We start from the raw sequence: 19,410 nt of genomic DNA, 5'->3' as shown, positions 1-19,410 counted from the left end.
CAACCAGGGGCAATCTGGCCATCCTCCCCCCTACTCCAGGCTAATTTGACAATGTCTAGAGACATATCTCGTTGTTACAACTGCTGTGAAGAGGGAGATAATACTACTAGCATCTAGCAGGTGGAGGCCAGGGATGCTGCTATACATTTTACAATGTACAAGACAGTCCTCCATAACAAAATGTTACCTGGTCTCAAATGTCAATAGTGCCAAGTCTAAATAAAAACCCCTGGTAGATAAGTATATCTATTATCGGAACTGAGAAACCAAAATGAGGGGTGACACCTGGGTAGCTTAGTCGGTTGAGCACCTACCTACCTCTTGGTTTCAGCTTGGGTCATGATCTCACAGTTCATGAGTTCAAGCCCTGCATCGGGCTCTGTGCTGACAGTATGGAGCCTGCTTGGAATTCTTGTGTTTTCTCTCTCTCTCTCTCTCTCTCTCTCTCTCTCTCTGCTTGTCCCCAACTTGCGCAAGTGAATGCGTGCACTCTCAAAATAAATAAACAAACTTAAAAAAAAAAAGAAACCAAAATAATGTACATACATTTTCCTGGTGTATATATTTGGATTCTCGCTACCTAGTATCTGAAATTTAACAAGCAAGCAATTTCGTATGATATTCCTCAGATATTCCTCCAAATTCCTTACTATCAGAACTCAAAACCAAACATCTGCAAAACAAAAGATACTTGTATTTAGCAAATTTATGAATAATACAGAACTCATAAGAATCACAGAAATTACCATACTTACTCAAAAGTACTCCATTTTGCAATTACACAAAGATAATTCATAAGAATCACAAAAATTATACCCACTTAAAAATACTCTACGTTGCAATTACAGAAAGATAATTTTACAGGAAGAAAAAGAAAAACACCAGAAGGTGCTGGTTTTAGAACTTTGACATAAGATCATTAAATATTTTACACACAAGAGTATCATATATTTAACTCCACTGATAGATGATAGCTATTTCCTTCAACTCAGCCAGTAAATCTTTGTGGCTGTTAAGCTTCCCACTGCATCACTCTGCGTCAACAGGGTTCAGCTCCCTCCTTCTCCTCCCTCCTAAAATGTACAGGCATCATGTCACCACAAAACACAGCACCTAGGAAACCACATAAGCCACTACAGAAATTACTGCATTCCAGTGCCTTCCGCTTCATAAAGATAAGAAGAGCCAAACATTTATTCAGTTTGGCTAAAGGATGACTAAAGGTGGTAGGGAAAAATCATTATTGCCTACAAGTATTTGTACCATTGTGAAGACAAATCGCCCCAGCAGAATCATACACACATATTAAAGACAGAAAATACCAGGGTTACAAAACCACATGCATATGCGGCTCAGTCTAAGAGATCCTTCTGCTATATAAAGCAGTAATTCCTCATGGGGCTTGTAGCCAGAACACACTTCTGACCATCTCACCGAAGCCTACTGAAGCAGTGCAGCACCAAGTGCTGATGGACAAGAAGGAGCACATGGCAGACTAGGGGGTTGGAGGAGTACCACATTCACCTGATGCCTTTCCCATCCTAGATGCCATCGAGGGTCTTAAAGTTACTCTGTTCTGCGTGTGTAACCTGTTTGTTGCCAGGTTTGTAACCACCTGGCAGGCTGGGCGACCTGTCTGGCCAGCAGGTGTAAAGGGATCTCTGTGCTATGAATAAATTGGGTTTAACACATTGAATAACCACAGGCCAAAACACAAAAGTCTGCACCCGAATGGTCTAGACTCAAATCCTGACTGCTATTTATTAGTTCTTTAACCCTCAGCAAGTAACTTCACTTCTTCAGCACCTAAGTTTCCTCAAGTACGAGACGGGGAAAACAATGGCATCTACCTCCCTAGATTTAGGGAGGATGAAATGAGGTGTCACATATAAAGCAGCTGGCATGAGCCTAGAACGTAAGCGTTTAACAAATAAATTGACACATCATCATATCTGCTTACTGAAATCCTCACACAAACTCACAATGCTCGGAAGCTGTTACTATTGCTATGTTCACATATAGAGAAGGAAGTGGAGTCAATATATAATCCAATATAATCCATCTGTGATTATGGATGCATCATGTGATAATGCAATGCACCACAAGTGTTTATTAACAGAATTTAATATGTATATGTGAAAAAAAACCATGTTTGTTAATCTAACGGATGCTCAGAAAATTATTATGAATAATGTGCTCAACATGAGTAAACACACTTACCCATCAGAAGAAACCAGCCGGAATACCTCAATTTTAAAATTCTGTAATAGATTTATAAACAGTAAACTGTTGTGAAGTACAGCTGCTTCTTACAGGGCAGTGACAAAAAAAATAGATACAGAATGACTTAAAATTGGTTGGGGTTGGGTCAAGATTAAGATCTGGGCCCCAGTGATTTAAAAATCTTAAAATCAGCTACGGCCCCAAAATGTCTAAATTCTGTGTTTCGATAAATAAGCCAGATAATGAACTTTAAAAGCAGAAGGGGTCAGTAAGTAGTCCAATATTTACATTTTTGGAAAAGAAATAACTTTTCCATTTTTTTATCCTCACATTAAAAAAAAAACTCCGCACGTGTAATAGTCACAGCTGCAGCCACATAAAAGCAAGTGGGCCTGGTGTTCCCTGGCAGCGTTTCTAACTCTTTGCAGGACTGCCATAGTCCGCCCGCTAGCGACTCCACTGGCAGCCACTTAGAAAAGAACCCAGTAATAAACATAAACTTACCATTCCAATCAGATGCAGGCAGAGAAAATGCTCCCTGGCTTTGCTACATTCATGCAAGAATGAGAACCTGGCCCAGGCTGTGGGGCCTCGGGCTGATATCACAGTAATGATCTGTCAGCAGCAATTCGGACCCAGGGCCAGGGTACTGGTAACAGTGCACAGCTAACCAGTTGAACTCTACCAGGAACAACACTTCCTCCAGTTGTTAGGGCACCTTGTCAACAGAACCCTAAGAATACACCTGAGAGCTAGCTGCCACCATTTAAGGTTATTTACTTTCGAAAAATTTCCAGAATGCCAAGGATGTTTAAAATATATATGATAAAATAAAATACATAAAAATATATAAAAATGTTTTTTTAAGTATAAAAACACAGTTAAATGCCATCATGCCATACCCTGCAGTTTCCTCATATCTGTGTCATCTGCATTCCTGTACTGTCCCCAACCTCCCCTCAAACACAAATATCCACACCCTGCATGGACCCTTCAGACCTCTGCTCAAGCAGTGCCTGCAAGGGACACCTTCTCTGATCAGCCAAAGTTAGAGGTCCTGTCCTCCAGGTGCACCTTGGACACACCTGGTGTTTCTACTAGAGCACTCACCAAGTGTTCAGCACCATTTAAAAATCATATCTAATCTTCCCCATTAGACTGGGAGCCACCTGAGGCCAGAACCTGTTTTAATCATACCACCAGACACCAGTGTAATGCCCACCTTAACACAAATACCCAGTAAATGCTGAATGAATGAATGAATGCATGGGGTTCAGAACTGGACTGGGGATAAGGAAGACATCAGAGACAGAAGAGTGACCTGAAAATGGTCATTCAAAAATGGGTTCAAGAATTGTCCTATTCTGGGTGCCTGGGTGGCTCTGTTGGTTAAGCATCTGACTTTGGCTCAAGTCATGATCTCACAATTCATGAGTTGGTGTCCCGCATCTGGTGAGCCCCACTTTTCCTCTCTCCCTCTCCCTCTCTCTCTCTCTCTGCCCCTCATGGGATTCTCTCTTCCTCCCTCTCTCTGTACCTTGTTCACTTCGCGTTCTCTTTCTCTCTCAAAAAAATAATTGTCCTTTTTTAAAAAAAATTTTTTTAATGTTTATTTTGGAGAGAGAAAAAGAGAGAAGAGGGGAAGTGGTGGAGGGGCAGAGAGAGAGTGAGACACAGAATCCAAAGCTGGCAGCACAGAGCCCGATGCAGGGCTCAAACTCACAAACCGTGAGATCATGACCTGAACTGAAGTCAGACATTTAACTGACTGAGCCACCCAAGCACCCTAAGAATTGTCCTGTTCTGGCTCATGTATAGCCTACCTCCTGCTGCATTCCCGCTCTTTTTACATGTATGATGTTAAAGAACTACTGGTAGATACATCCATTAGATAAACATGGGTAAGGCCCGCTACAAAAAACGAGGCATGACAAAGTCAGAGAAATTCTTGATTTTATACGAAGAAAAAAGGACAGGAGAGGAAACTCATTATATTGAGTAATAAAAATGTGGCAAGTTATTTTCAAGTCCTGAGTTGTATTTTAGGTTCTCCAGTGGATTCGCTTTACAACAAAACCGGTTTCTGCACACCAGCCCTTGGGAAGAATCAGAAGCCCCAAGTTTGCGTCCAAGTTTCCCTAGGACCAGGTGGAAAAGGGTGAGCAAAAGATTCAACTTTATTATGAAAGAATTCATCTTCTAAGGGGGGAAAAAAAATCAAAAAATGTTTAAGTAGCCCTACAATAACAATACTAGAAAGGAAATAATGTTTTTGATGGCCCTACCATCTTTTTCTTTAATCTAAATACATAATATTCACAGCTGCAACCAAATAAAATGAAGTATGTTTTCACTCAGGAGGTTTCCTAACTCCCACAGTTCCTCAGACTTCCGTGGCAGCCCCGAAAGGAGAATCCAGTAAAAACACAGATTTAAGATGCCCATTGAGAAGCAAAAACCAGATGTGGGCAGATAGCTGCATCTCCGGTCTCTAACAGGCAAGGAGAAGTGTGAACTTTAGGAACCTCATTAACACCACTGCATTTGTATCCTTGGCCACAAAATGAGTCAAATAAGAGGTTCATATAGCACTAAGTGATAATGTATATACTAGACCCTTGGAAACTTTTTTTTATACGACATGCATGTCAGGTGCTATCTTACAATTAATTATTGGTAGATTACACACAAAAAAGTAAAACTGAGAAATCTTAGTTAATTGCAGGGTACACGTGAATAAAAAATAATTGTGAAAACACCTACTGCAATCTTGGGGAGGCAGGAGTCAGGTGTAGCCCCTGAGTCTAGAAGGCTTTTGTGCTATTACACCAATATCATCAACCAAGATTAAGATTATCAGTCCACTTGGGGAACAACATCCTCCATACCTAAGATAGCAAGGAGTGTGGAAATCAAGCCTTACAAGGCACAAGAGAATGACCTGGAATACTGACCTTAGAACAGAGGAAACTGTGAGGAAGCAATGTGTAATCCTCACCTATCCACACTTAGAAGCAAGGAGCAGGCTGTGCCCCCTGGGCAGAGGTCTAGCGCCCCCTAGTGTGTCCAAAGGAGAAATATCTTTTTATTTCTCCCCAAACAACTACTGATAATGTGCTTATATTTGTACTTTTTTATCACTAAGTGGACCTTACCATATTAATAAAAAAAAAAATGTATAAAAGGGGAAAAAAGCCTAATGTCAACGAAACTAAGTATTTAATAGCTAATGATCTGGCTATGCATACCAATACCAATTGTTAAACTGCCTTTTACTTTGGAAAGAGGACACCTTTTCATATATATCAGTATCTATACTGATACTCTTCTTCATGATTCTCACAGACCTCTTACCAACTTGACGAAATCGTTTTAGTAAATGTTTTACCTGGTGGGCACATAAATAAAAATAGCTAATATTTACTGAGTGCCTGACAGAGGCCTAATATCTTAGATATATTATCTTTTGTAATCCTCATACCATGCGTGAAGAAAGTACTGCCATAACCCTCATTTTACAGCTGAAAAGATATATAGAATCTCACAGTTACTAGGTGAGACTCTGGCACTGGACTCCATGGCCTGTGATTTCTAAAGCCCATGTCACATATGACCTCCCTGAGTAACATCGGCTATCTAACCCTATGTCACACACATATGACCTACCTGAGTAACATCGGCTAGCTCTGGACCAGCTGTGTTTTGAAACTACACATATAAAGATCCATATTATGTATATATTTTTTAACTCGGAGTCAGAAAACAAGTATTAAGTAATAACAACTAATATTTACTGATGCTCACCATGTGCTAAGCACTGTTTTAAGCAATCTACCTGTATGAATTTATTTACTCCTACAAACCCTATGAGGCAGATACTATATATATCTTTTTCACAGTTAAAGAAAAGTAGAGACAGATTAAGTGGCCTGGCCAAGATCAGCAACATGAAGATTCAAACTCAGATAATCAACCTCCAGATTCTATTCCTATTACATAATCTTGTCTTTTAAACCTATTTTCCAAACTCCCTAAAACCACCTCTTTTCTCATAGTGCAAGCCAAAGAGTCAATCGCTTCTTTAACGGCTGTATAATGAAAACAACTGTACAAGAGCAAACCAAATTCTAAAACTTCAATTCACATTTGTCTCAAAAGATGTCCTTTCCTACCTCTATATTGCACAAAGTGAGTCAAAACTTACTCTTTACTGTACACCTGCTAACTTTTTCCAACAGTAAAATCACCTTAGCAATTCTTCTGACTACAAATAATCTAGAGTGAACAAACACATATCACGTATTTAATTATATTAAATTATATTATATAATATTTAATTAACAAACAAACCAATGTACTCCTATACCAACCCACAAAAAAGCCAAAATATACCTATCAATAGGAACTGTCAAGCATTAGTAGCTTCAGACCGTATACTAAGAAAACGAACATGCCTACTCCCAAAACTCCAAGGAAGTCATATACTGAGCTGCTTGAAATTCACAAGGGACATGACTGCTCAGCCTTCACTTTTACACTGCAAGGGCCACCAAGCTTGGAGTGCTTCAGACCTGCACTGTGAGGGAAAAGCCACGCATCATATTGTTAAATCATTACAGGGTGAAATTTCAATCTCTGGCTCATTCTGCACTTTACTGCAATATCCATGAAAGAAATCTACAACAGAAGCACAATGAGTACAATTTGATTTCTAAAAATATATTCAAGGCACCAAGCTGGGTATTTAATATAGTTTGCATTTCTGTAGTGCAATAGGTTTTCTATTTCAGACAGCTAAGAATCCCTTACAGATTAGTCTAATTTGCTAAATTGAGATACTCAGTGTTTTACTTTTCTTATCTGCCTTTTTATGGTCTATCTGGGTGGACTTAATTGGCACATCTGAGCAGATGAAATACCCTCAGTTAGGAGTCCACATCTCACTGAGTAAATTAAGACTGATGCAGACAATTATGCACTGAAACTGAGAATGAGAGGTGTGTGCAGAGCATCAAGCAGAATTAGTCTTCATTTGTGTCTTAGCTTCGTCATTTCAAAGAAGCCAAGATTCTAAGAAAACTCTTTAAGGGAGTAACTTTTCCTTCTGTCTAAATATAGACTCCTAGGGAGAAAAAAAAAAAAAAGAGAGAACATAGGCTTATTTCTTGAGAAATTAACTCCTAGAAACTGATGGTACTAAGAACAATCTTCAAATCACTATGTTTAGGTTTCTTGATCAAATCTACATTAAACTTAAAGATTCAGATCTTAGACATCGAATGATTTGGAGATAAAACATTTTTTACAAAAGTTACAAGCTCTACAATGTAATTTGGCCTTTCCTATATGAGACCTCCCTGAAAGTGCTAAATCATCAACCAGTGCAAACAAAGACCCAACTGAAGAATTAATGAGAAAATCCCAGAGCAAACGGAGCCAGCTCTAGGCAAAACCAGAGAAAGAGGCTCTGTGAAGACAACAAAATGAAGACAGAGCAGCTAGGAAAGAGCTCAAGAGGCACGGCTTTCAGCAGCATTTCAGGCACAGAATGGGACCCACAAAAAGTGTGGAGCTGGTCTGCATCAAGTGACGGCAGAAACCTGTTGCTAAGGCAATGCGACACACCAACCAAGCTGATAGATCACTCCCGCTGACCCAATCTTCCTTCGGATCCCTTTCCCTTCTCCAGCCTTCTCCATTTACTGCTGTCTTGGACAAATGGTATCAGCTTTCTGGGCTCAGGTTCCTATCTCCTAGGGTTTGTGAGGATGAAAGCAGAGAACCATCTGACACAAACCACTGCCAACTAGTAAGCATTAAGTGATGCTGGCTGTAGTTGTTCTCATAGAAGCTCCTTCCAGCCCCCGCATGCCACCCTTGCTCAGGCCGTCGAGGCCTCCAAATTTCCATATCCAAGAGACTTTTTTTAATATTTATCCTACTTGGCTTGACCCCTCTAAACACCTGAAAATGTTGACAGCCTTTCTCTTCTAGAACTATGCCAAACCCTCCAAACCAGGATCCAACTCACTCTGGCCCCAGTAGCCCCAGTGCTTAAGGGGAAGGACAACAGAGATACTGTTTACCCAGATGATTAAGCCTTGCAGTGTTAGAAGATAATCTGTAAGATTTACATGATATATGGAGTTATTTGCCTTTTCTAACTCAAAATTAGTCATGCAAAACAAAGTAAAAAAAAATGGGGGCAAAAAAGAAAAATCTTTAAGGTTTAAAGTATTTTATTAAATGTATTTATTAAAAGCCAGTTAAGGGGTGCCTGGGTGGCTCAGTCAGTTAAGTGTCTGACTTCAGCCCAAGTCATGATTCTCATGGTTCACAAGTTCGAGCCCCACATCGGGCTCTGTGCAGACAGCTCAAAGACTGGAGCCTGCTTCAGATTCTGTGTCTCCCTCTCTCTCTGTCCCTCCCCCACTTGCACTCTCTCTCTCTCAAAAAGAAAATAAACATTAAAAAAAAGTTACATCAACAGGCATCATGACTACATATACGGGTTACACAAAACCATGAGGAAATTCTATCCCCATCTGTACCATACCTGTCAAGTCTTCCAGATTACCTACAATCACCCCAAGTCCTCATCCAATTGGTTTAAGTTTTTGTTTTGGTTGCCATTACGGTGAGGGGAAAGCAGCTAAGTGCTGGTTCTTAGTGCCACCTTGTGGTCACATTTAGATATTACACATCCACCAATTCACAAATGCAAGGAAAATGACATTTACAAAACCCTGTCCTGGCTTCAAATCCCAGTTCTACCTCTTACCAGGTCATATAGACAAGTTATCCATTTGAACAGGAAATGACCAAGTGTTTGAACAGCCCACTATAACTGTAATAACTGAAAGATATGTATGCATAGGATCAAAGCGTAGAATGAAATGTAGACAAATGACACAAAAAATAGAGGTGTAGGTAGTTTTTTTTTTAATCTTAAATTTATCATAATTTCATTACTTAAAAAAACAAGGAATCATCCAAAGTGCTAGGTGGAGGATGTGGAAAGCCTTCAAACCATTCACAGGTAGTAGCTCAAATCTGTTTCAGGCTGCAATCTCAGCAGCTTAGCCCCCAGAACCACCGGATAATATCTGGACACTCAGGCACCGCCTACTGAAGTCTGTTACCTTGTTTCACTCACTGAGGTGGAGACGGAACGGGGGCGTGGGAGAGGGGAGATGTACTGCAGCAGTAATACCAAGCTGACTTTGGGCTAGAGTAGAGAAAAGCTACTTTTTCAAACCCCAATATCCTTAACCAACAATTCTTTCCAACTGCATCAAGGGTTTCCTAAATGGGAACATAGGAGGAATGCCACCAACCTCACCTCAGAATTAGGGGGAGCCCAAAGTATGAGCGCAGTACCCAACTCCTTCTACCCTGACCTGCCGCCTCAGACACTCCAAGCTGAGTCCTGAAGATGTTTTCCAGGTGATTCTGAAGCACAGGCTCTGCTAAGATGACGATTATATACAGCACTTAGCTGAATGAACTGACCTCAAAGTTCGTCTCCAAGCCCTTTCCTATGTAAACACAACACACTTGTGCAGGGTACAAAAAAGAGGATTTTAGTAACATATACAAACTGAATCTGCCAAAAGCTACCGCCTCCAAAAGGAAGAGTATCCACATTAAGCAGCTCCCAAAGTTGACAGGGCATCAGGACGACCTGGAAGAGCTTTTTAAAAATTACGACCTGGAGCCCCACGCTAGACTTCTGCAATCTGCACCTCCAGCGGCAGGGCACCCAGGTGATTCTGCAGAATCAGCCTGTAGGCTGGGAACCTCTGCTTTAGTTTATGCTAACTGCCAAGAAAATAAACCCTGTTACTATTATATAATGTCTGCCACACAGAAATAGAAAGAGCTTCAGGGTATGGGTTTAAGTCAGATTATACACACTAGCCTTAGTTGTCCCAGCAGGAAACAAAGCTCACTTGGAAGGACATCCTCTCACTTCGGATATAACCTGACCTACAGCCCAAGTCTGACCCAAGCAGTGCCGACTGCAGCTGGAGAAGGAAGCAAGAGTTGGTGACATTTTTCATCTGTGCTCTCTCTCATGGTGGCACATAACTGGCATGAATGATGCTGCTTCCCTCTAAGGCCCCTGTGCCCATGGTAGACATTACTAATGGACTGTGGCACTCTTTCTCAGAGAGTCCAAACAGGGCCTCAGTCTCCTCCTGAACAGACTGCCACTGCCTGAGACGGGAGCTGTCTGGTACGGTGAGGGCTCGTGCCCTGCCTGTCCTACAGTGGACTGACTGCTCAGAAACCATATGTCTCTGCAGACCGCAGCCACCACACCACTACCAAGGCAATCCAAGTGAGAAATAATAGGTCTCCAAAGCAGAGCAAGTATAGTATTTTCCTTTTCAATAACCTGCACCCTACGGTCTTTTTCTACATATCTGAACTACTCAACAGACCAGGCCCTGTGCTGGGATGAATGTCCTCCACAAAATCTTCCCCAAATACCTCTCTGAATTCATTATTCCCTTCACACTGCTTAGCGCCTAGATGTGCCCATGTCCCCTAAAAGGCTATAAATTCCTCGCCAGAAACCTGAGGACCCCTCCTAGAGTGCACACACACAATCCTGCAGTGAAAGCAAGGACGACACAATGACAGCTGCCTCATATCTCATCTGGAAACCAATCAGAAACACTGAGGTAACAAAGGCTGCTGACCTTTGATCACCGTGAGGGGAAAGGTGCACATATGAAATGTCTGGTCTTCGAGGCCACCTTTACCTGTCCTGGCTATACAGACTGGATAAGTGACACCTAAGTGTTCACCAGGGACACATATCACTCAAACACCATGTCCCTCAAACACTGTGTGTGTGCCCATCCTATTCAGTCTTTATTTGGCTTCTGGAGCTCCCAGGCCCCAACTTTCTACAACAGCGATATAGTTTAAGAAAAGCTAAACCTTACAACTCTTACAATTAAGAGCAATACCCTAACAGAAACTCTGCTGTACAAAATTAAAATTAAAAAATAATGGATTTTTTTTTAGGATCTGCATACCAATAACATGAGTAGGAACCGATGGAATATTTACTTCGAAGAACTGGCTCATCCCTCCTGGGACATCATCAGAAGTGTGAAAATCAAGGAATATCACAGAAGAGACAGCCTTGAAATGCAACTTAGTACAGAGACAGAAGCAGGATACAAACGTGAAAAAGGCAAAAAATACATGAGCAGTTTACAAAATAGTAACACTTCCAAGACTGATCTGAGAGGTCTTGGGTGGAGTCAGAGAAAAGTAGGATCCTAACAGTTATCCTGCTCCAGAAAAGGTTAAGCTGTAGAAAAGGCTTGATAGGAAATTCCCACTTAGCAACAGCTAAGAACAAAGTTGCCTAGTTGGGACTAACTAGAACTAAAAGAAGGCCTCAGACAGATGCTCCCTCCAGCTCAGATAATAAAGGGGGTAAGATGTCTAAGAGGGACCCACTTTCACTTCTAAGTTTAAATGAGCATTATGATTAACAGGATTATAACCAGTACAAGTTCAAAAAAGGCACCTAGCTTAGGTACATACTCCTAAACTGTAACCATTATGAAAAACTCATTTTCTGTGTTGCAAACTCTATGGGGCTTTGATTATCCCTCCTCAAACCACTGCTAAGATGCAAAAGCCTAAGGTTTTTTTGTTTTCACTCAGGGGAATACCATTACAATTTCAATCTGTCTACAAAGATCAGCAACAAGAAGTAACAAAACATAAAAAGTGCTGGCAGTTCTAAAATGTTCTTAGTAACGCTTCTCAGTCCAGAGCATTTTCTTTTAACATTCCCCCAATCCAAAGAGTATCCAAGGAGATGCAAAACAAACATTTCAACGTGGTATCTGCAGTTTAACAGCCGTAATAACTATGGCCATGAAATTTTAAGAGCTATAGTATTTTGGTGGCAATTAGAGTTATTGATATTTCTGAAACTCATCTGAGATTTTATGTAACATTAGCAAAAAACTGGCTTTGATACAGCTTTGGAAATAATTGTTCTACAATCTTAACATTATTAAGAAAAATGCATTGCCATGAATTTAAACTAAACCCATATTTAAAATTCAATCAAAATATACTGCTTCTCGTCAAGATACTAATACATTTAAAAATAAATTTAATATTGAATGGGAAGAAAATATTGCTCCATTTACAATCAATATGTTGATATTAACACTTTTATTAACTCTCCACAGTAGGTAAGAAAGAGACTGACACTGCTCAGCATTCAAGGGTATCCAGCCATACCCTTCAAACAACTCTACAGATATTAAATGTACAAAATAAAGTTAAAGTTGCAATGAGAAGTAAACAAATGTAAGCCACTCCTCAAGGATGCTACTTAAGGTTTACCACTGCATAACTGTAACAGCTCTAGGAACTGATTGAGGTCACAGGTTCTCAAACTGTGTGGAAAAAAACTATGCCACCTCTGCTTTTAAAAGGTTATGCAGCGGTTCCTGGGTGGCCGTTTGTTAAGCATCCTTCTCTTGGTTTCGGCTCAGGTCATGTTCTCATTGTTCAGGAGTTCGAGCCCTAGTCCCAGCTCTGTGCTGATGGCATGGGGCCTGCTTAGGAACCCCTCTCTCTCTCTTCACCCTCCTCTTCCCCCATGATCCTCCCCCAAGCGCGCTCTCTCTCAAAATAAATAAAAATAAATAAATAAATAAAAGGTTAGGGAGTATACAAGATAATCTGAATGTGGGTCATCAGCTCTAAGTAAAAGAAGAAAAAATATCAGGACAACCTGCATTCGTGAAGGCCAGTGGAAAGCTACAAGAAACAATAAACTATGTCTTCCTACATGGAAAATAAGAGAAAAAAAAAAAACTGTTGAGGACTGGGAAAAAGCCATCCTAGGAGCAAACACTTAAAAAGTAATCTGTTGGGGCACCTGGGTGGCTCAGCTGGTTGAGTGTCCAATTTCCGCTCAGTTCATGATCTCACAGCTCATGAGATCGAGCCCCATGTCAGGCTCTATACTGACAGCTTAGAGCCTGGATCCTGCTTCGGATTCTGTGTCTCCCTCTCTCTCTGCCCCTCCTCCACTCACAATCTGTCTCTCTCTCTCAAAAATAAACATTAAAAATTTTTTTAAATTAATAAATACGGGGATCTTTTTATTTTATCTATTTATCTGTTAAACAGATCCCCTTTCCCTCTGACCTTCTTAGTGTTTAGTAAGCTCATGTGGAAGATCTGAGGCATGGCAGGGTCATGCTCAGTGGGACACACTGGATACCTGCAGCATACAGACCATTTTCCAGAGCTCACAAAAAATACGTAGCAATTGACTTCCTGAATGAAAACATTCACCTTCCCTTTTATCTTATTTGTATCTTATACTGAGAGGGTCATGAAAAGAAAGCCAAAGTCAATCTCCAGCATAAAAATGACAGTGAAAAGGAAAGGTATGCAATGCACACGAAATACACTTTTGGCAGTATGACAGGGGTTTATAATTCTATAGATGACTACTTTCTCAAGACAAGGAAGGAGGAACTTAAGAAAACAAGCTTATTCATTCATACACCAAAGCTTAAATTTCAGCTTCTTTTTGGAGTAAAGTCCTCCACAATTACATTACTGCTTCAAAAGAAAAAAAAAAATCACCCAACATACACTATACAAGCCAGCCTTCCCCTGACCCCTGCTATAGGTGACCTCTGTGAGTGTAAGGGCATACATCTCACACTTCAGTCCTCTGCATGCATCTTGCCCCAGCCCTTCCCCTAAGTTTTTCTTCTGAGACTCATCCCAAATCTGAATGAAGATACAGAAGTTAGAAGCATTCCACGCATCAGCTCTACCGGGGACTCGGGGGCTCTGCCGGTTCTAGAAGGCTAAGGCTGCAGGAAGTCCAACCTTTGGATAAACAGGCTCTAAGACATTAAGCTGAATCTAGAATCCTTATTTAATAAAACTGCCGCCTAAGATAAAACAAGCAGAACAATCTGTTTAGATCTGCAGACTGACCTTAACCGCTGCTTATAATAATCTTCATCTCCATCATCTCGGCATCTCACTACTTTCCGACCTCCTCCTCCACAGGTGGCTTCTGCTTCTTCCCCAGAACTTGGAAAAAAGTCATCCTCGATCTCCGGTCCCATGACTTTTTTCTGCCGTTTCCGGTGCTTGAGCACGGCTTTCAGCGCACAGTCAGGGCCTTCTCCAATCAGCTCAGCCCCCTCGGCCTCCTCCTGCTCCTCCTCCGTGGGGAGGTATTCAGACTCTTCGCCTTCAGAGGTGCCCTCTGCCTTTGGCCTCACGTCGGACTCCAAAGGTTTCTTTCCTCTTGGCAAACCCACTTTCCCCTGGAAATGAAGAGCCTTTTTCTGAAGCTTCTTGATGTGCTTTTTCAAGCGCTTATCTGTTTTTGAGAGAACTTTGCTTCGCTCACTTGCTTTGTTTCCACTGAGGGTTGTGCTCAGCTCAGAAGAGCCTGAGGCCGCAGTTTTCCTAGCTGCTCTTTTATTACTAGCTTGCTTCTTCCTCTCAAAAGACAATTTTGCTTGATCTGCCAAATACTTTTCAAAGCCTGATGCTTCATCGAGCATTAGTTTTCTAGGCTTTTTCTCCTGTTTCTGAGGGATTTGGGTTCCAAAAGGTGTCATCTGGCCAGTGCGGATGAGCTCTTCCCAAGCAGTTTCCTGGACAGGCATGAGCATGCTGCCGAGACAGGACGGCCCCGGTTCTGAAAGAGGGACAACAATGAACTGGGCACTAGAGCACACCTTTCCAGGAGTACAACAGAAATACTCACTTTCCAATAAATAGTACCTACAAACAACTCACATTTTAAAAACATACCATGGATGTACTAAAGCAAATTATATAGAAAAACTAGAATAAAATTTATTACAGCATTCATCATGCCCATTCGATACATTCCTATTCAAAAAGGTGATTTCTTAGTAACTTTTCTAAAATAATGCATTATACATGTACTCTCTGTGTATCTAAAGACAGACCTACTCATATGTAACATACATGTTTCTCTGTTTCCTTACCAATTAAAGAGGAGCCCCCAAGGAAGCGATCTCCCAAGTTTCCATGTCACTTCAAATACCAACATTAACATGGACTTAAATTCAAGAGGTAGTAAAACTGAAAACATATAAAGAATCTGTATGCACCTACATAGGTGAAACATAAACATTCGCTCTGCACTGCTCAATGTGACAGTCACCATGTGACTACTTAAGTCAAAAATTCAGTTCCTCAGATTCACCTGCCATATTTCAAGTGCTCACTGAGCCGTATGTGTCTAATGGCTCCCTTGATGGACAACACAGACAGCACTTCCATAACTGCAAACAGGTCTCCTGGACAGCACGGTGTTAAATGTGCAAACTAACAGAAAAGAGAAACTAAGTTCGGAAGTCATACCATGGCAATATAAAGTCACCCAGATATCATCCCTCTTTCATTAGCGGAACTTAATCTCTGGCAAAATTACTTCACCCATAGCCGAAATACCAATGTAGTAAGGCTGAACAGGAGGAATCCCTATTCTAAAAATCTACATTTCTTGTAACCAGTTTTTCACTAAACTTGCAGTGATGAACAATACACATCAGAAAGCACACAAATACTAAGTGTTCAGCTCAGTGAATTTTCAAGGAAAAAACATACCCATACACCAACACCCAGATCAAGAAAACAGAAATCACCAGCACGCCTGGGTACACCACCCATCATGACACCCTCAAGTCTCCACCCTACAATGATGACTGACCATACTATGAATGCCACAAACCAAACGTACTTAGCTTTGAATCTTATGTAAATGGAAATGTTTGTACTCTTGTGTCTGGCTTATTTTGCTGTAAACATCATGCTTGTGAGAGTCATCCTTATTGCTGAATATAGTTGCAGTTTGTTAATTCTCATGGCTATTAGTATTGTATTATATAAGTATACTACAATTTTTCCATTCCACTGTTAATGGACATTTGGGTGGTTTCCAGGTTTTAGCTACTATGAATTATGTTGCCGTCAATATTCTAGTACACATCCTTCAGAAATACATTTGTACATAATTCTTTGGGTGTGTTAAGCTCTAGCAGACACTGCCAAACAGTTTTCCAAAATGGTCCTATTAATTTTAAGTTCCACCAACAGTGTTTGAGAGTTTCAATTCTTACCATTCTCGCTATTCTGGAAGTTGTGTAATGGTACCACTATGTGGCTATAATTTGTATTTCCCTACTAATAAACTAGGGTACCTCTTCATAGGTTTATGAACCTTCTGAACAGCTTCTTTTGAAGACAATGTTCAAGTCTTTAACCCTTTCCTAAGAGTTCTTTAATACACTCTGGATTCGTGTCCTTCAACTAATACATGTATTGCAACTATCTTCTCCCATTCTGCAGCTTGCCTTTTCACTTTCTTAAGGCTGTTTTGATGAATAGAAGTTTAGTTGTGATATAGGTCACTTATCAAATCTTTTCCTATACAGAAAGCATTTTTGTGTCTCATTAAGTTTTTGCCCCAAAATCATGAAGATGCTTTCCTATGCTATATTCTAAATGCTTTATTTTACCACTCACCTTTACATTTTTATAATCCTTTCAGAATTTATCTCTCTACATAGTGTAATGGGCCAAGATTCATTTTATCTTGTGAATTAACCCAGTACCACTTACTGAAAAGATGGCACTTCCCCACAGCACTGCACTGCCACATCTGTCATAAACCAAGTAGCCACATATGGGTGGGTCTGTTTGCTGGACCCTATATTCTGTCCCACTGATCTATTTGTCTTTCCTTGTGCCAATACCCACTGTCTTAATTACTGTAGCTTGATAATAGGTCTTGATATTCTGTTCTTCGTCAAGACTGACTTTTCTTGGGATGGCTGGGTGGCTCAGTCGGTTGAGCATCCAACTCCTGATTTCAGCTCAGGTCATGATCTCTCAGTTCGTGAGGTCGAGCCCCACACTGGACTCTGCATTGACAGTACAGAGCCTGCCTGGGATTCTTTCTTCACCCCCCCTCTCTCTCCCAGGTTCACGTACTCTCTCAAAATAAATAAATAAACATTAAAAAAAAAAAAAAAATGGACTCTTCTTGGCCCAATACATTTTTATATCAATTTTAGAATTAGCTTGTTAATGCCTCCACCCTCACCCTATACTTCCCACCCCACACCTTCTCCCTAAAACACAAACACAAACAAAACAAAACCAAAAATAACCCCACTATAGAAATGGTCAGAGGGGCAAAAGGAAAAACAGGAGAGACTGGGATCCTGGAAAACAGAAGTATCAGCTGCTACAGACAGGCCAGGTAGAACAAGAATGAAAAGGGGCATTTGGAACTGGGGAAGTCTATTAATCCTGAGCAAAGTTTTACCAAAGAAGCAAGAGCAGATAAAATGCAGTGGCAGGTTTTAGGCAGTCAGACAGGAATAATGAGTACACGGACTCACAGTAGGAGAAAGCCTTGGTTACAGGCCCAATGAATTCAGAAACCGAACTTCTAAAAGGTTCATGTCACTATTTTTTTTTAATGTTTATTTATTTACTGAGAGAGACAGAGAGAACGCATACTTGCACAAGAGGGACAGAGAAAGAGGGAGAGAGAGACTCCCAAGCAGGCTCTACACTGTCAGCTCAGAGCCCAACACAGGGCTTGACCTAATGAATCATGAGATCATGACCTGAGCTGAAACCAAGAGTCAGGAACGCTTAACCAACTGAGCCACCAAGGTGTCCCAGTCTTGTATTTTTTTTATACTGCCTCAATTCTTCATAATAATTCCCCTGTCTTATTGAATAATTTTCTGGAGCTGGTAGAAGACATTTGTTTGGAAAGCTTAAATGCTAAGGAGCTTCAATCTATATTTCAAGTATTAAATGACTGAGCAGCTTCCAACAATTTCTAAATACACACCCACACACACATACACTCACAGACCACAAAGATAATTCATTTCAGGGCTTATGCATTTTCCCAAAAGGTTTTCCAAAAGATATCCATCCAAGGCAGTAATAAAAAAAAAAATTATAGCCATAGTATAACCTGAATGAAGATGCCTTTTCATAAACGAAGTGATGCTTGGAAAGCCTGCCAAACATTTCCCAAAAATATATGTAAAAGCAATTCTACGAATGCTGACTAATGATGTTGGGCCTAAAAATGTAATTTGATCAAAACGTTAGTTGTCTCTACAAAATTAACTACAAAAGAAGGCTAAGCTCCCTAATTTACTAAACATAATACCAAATGTGACCAGGAACCTCTAGTAGAAGGAGTTAAACATTTACTTTCATTCTTTAAAAGCCCCACATAACTTGAAAAAGATTTGGTTCTGCAGAAGTAGAGAATAAAATTTTCCTAATTCTGTTTTAACACTAACACAAAGAAACACATTTTTCGGGAACCCTGGCCATGACTGAGGAGATACCTTCCACCAACTTACAGGCATCAGGCACCAATTCAAGAACCAGGAGCCACCGTTCCCAGTATCCTCACCTGTATCCTCCTCCTCTAGACCAGCATGATCTATTTCAACTTGGACCTCTGCTCCTCCAAGGATGGCCTGGAGACGTTTTTGTTTTGCTGTAATCTTCTTTAACTGTTGTTCCTTAAATGATAAAATATTGAATACAGAAAACAGCCATGATTTATTGTTAAATACAAAAGATAAATTTAAACACCTTAAGAGCAAAATAAAACAGAAATTCCATGTTACTATTATTAAATAGAACCTTATTTGAGCAACTGCCACTTTTCTAGCAGGAAGCAGGCCTCAAAGCATTTCCATCAGGCAGGCATAACTGTCCGCACCCACTCTCCTGGCTGAGCCCCACAGCTATCTATGTGCCTGAGTACTTAAGTTCACATGTACTGACTCTCTGCTGACCTACGAGGTGTAACAGCTCTACTCAGTTTTCCCCACTACACACTGGGCAAATTATTAAACTTTTGTTTCTGACCTTACCAACCAATGGGCTATGAGGTCAACAGGCTGTGGAATAAGAAATATAAACACAAATGTTCAAACACTTGGAAAAAGTCAGTCCCCTTTGATAACCTACCATATTTATGATTGTCCTTTATAGTATTCTACCCAATCACAAGATTTTAAAAGGAATCTAGATACTGGCGAGGATGTGGAGAAACGGGCACTCTCCTACACTATT

The 19,410-nt window shown here is 40.6% G+C and overlaps 1 protein-coding gene across 5 annotated transcripts in view; it reads right to left on the bottom strand.

Annotated features, from left to right (window-relative positions):
• The window catches only part of ERCC6 (ERCC excision repair 6, chromatin remodeling factor), a 77,141-nt gene that overhangs the window by 47,654 nt on the left and 10,077 nt on the right, over positions 1 to 19,410 (bottom strand). For all 5 annotated transcript variants that reach the window (XM_039233693.1, XM_039233696.1, XM_039233697.1 and 2 more), the window contains exons 4-5: positions 18,740 to 18,851; positions 14,236 to 14,953 (exon numbers count right to left, since the gene is read on the bottom strand). In XM_039233693.1, the coding sequence (XP_039089624.1) occupies positions 14,236 to 14,953; positions 18,740 to 18,851 (830 nt within the window). The remainder of the gene's footprint in view (positions 1 to 14,235; positions 14,954 to 18,739; positions 18,852 to 19,410) is intronic.

This window comes from Hyaena hyaena, unplaced genomic scaffold (assembly GCF_003009895.1).
Source record: "Hyaena hyaena isolate Hyena2069 unplaced genomic scaffold, ASM300989v1 scaffold_78, whole genome shotgun sequence".
Lineage (NCBI taxonomy): Eukaryota > Metazoa > Chordata > Mammalia > Carnivora > Hyaenidae > Hyaena > Hyaena hyaena.
This window is presented reverse-complemented; position numbering and strand designations above follow the sequence as displayed.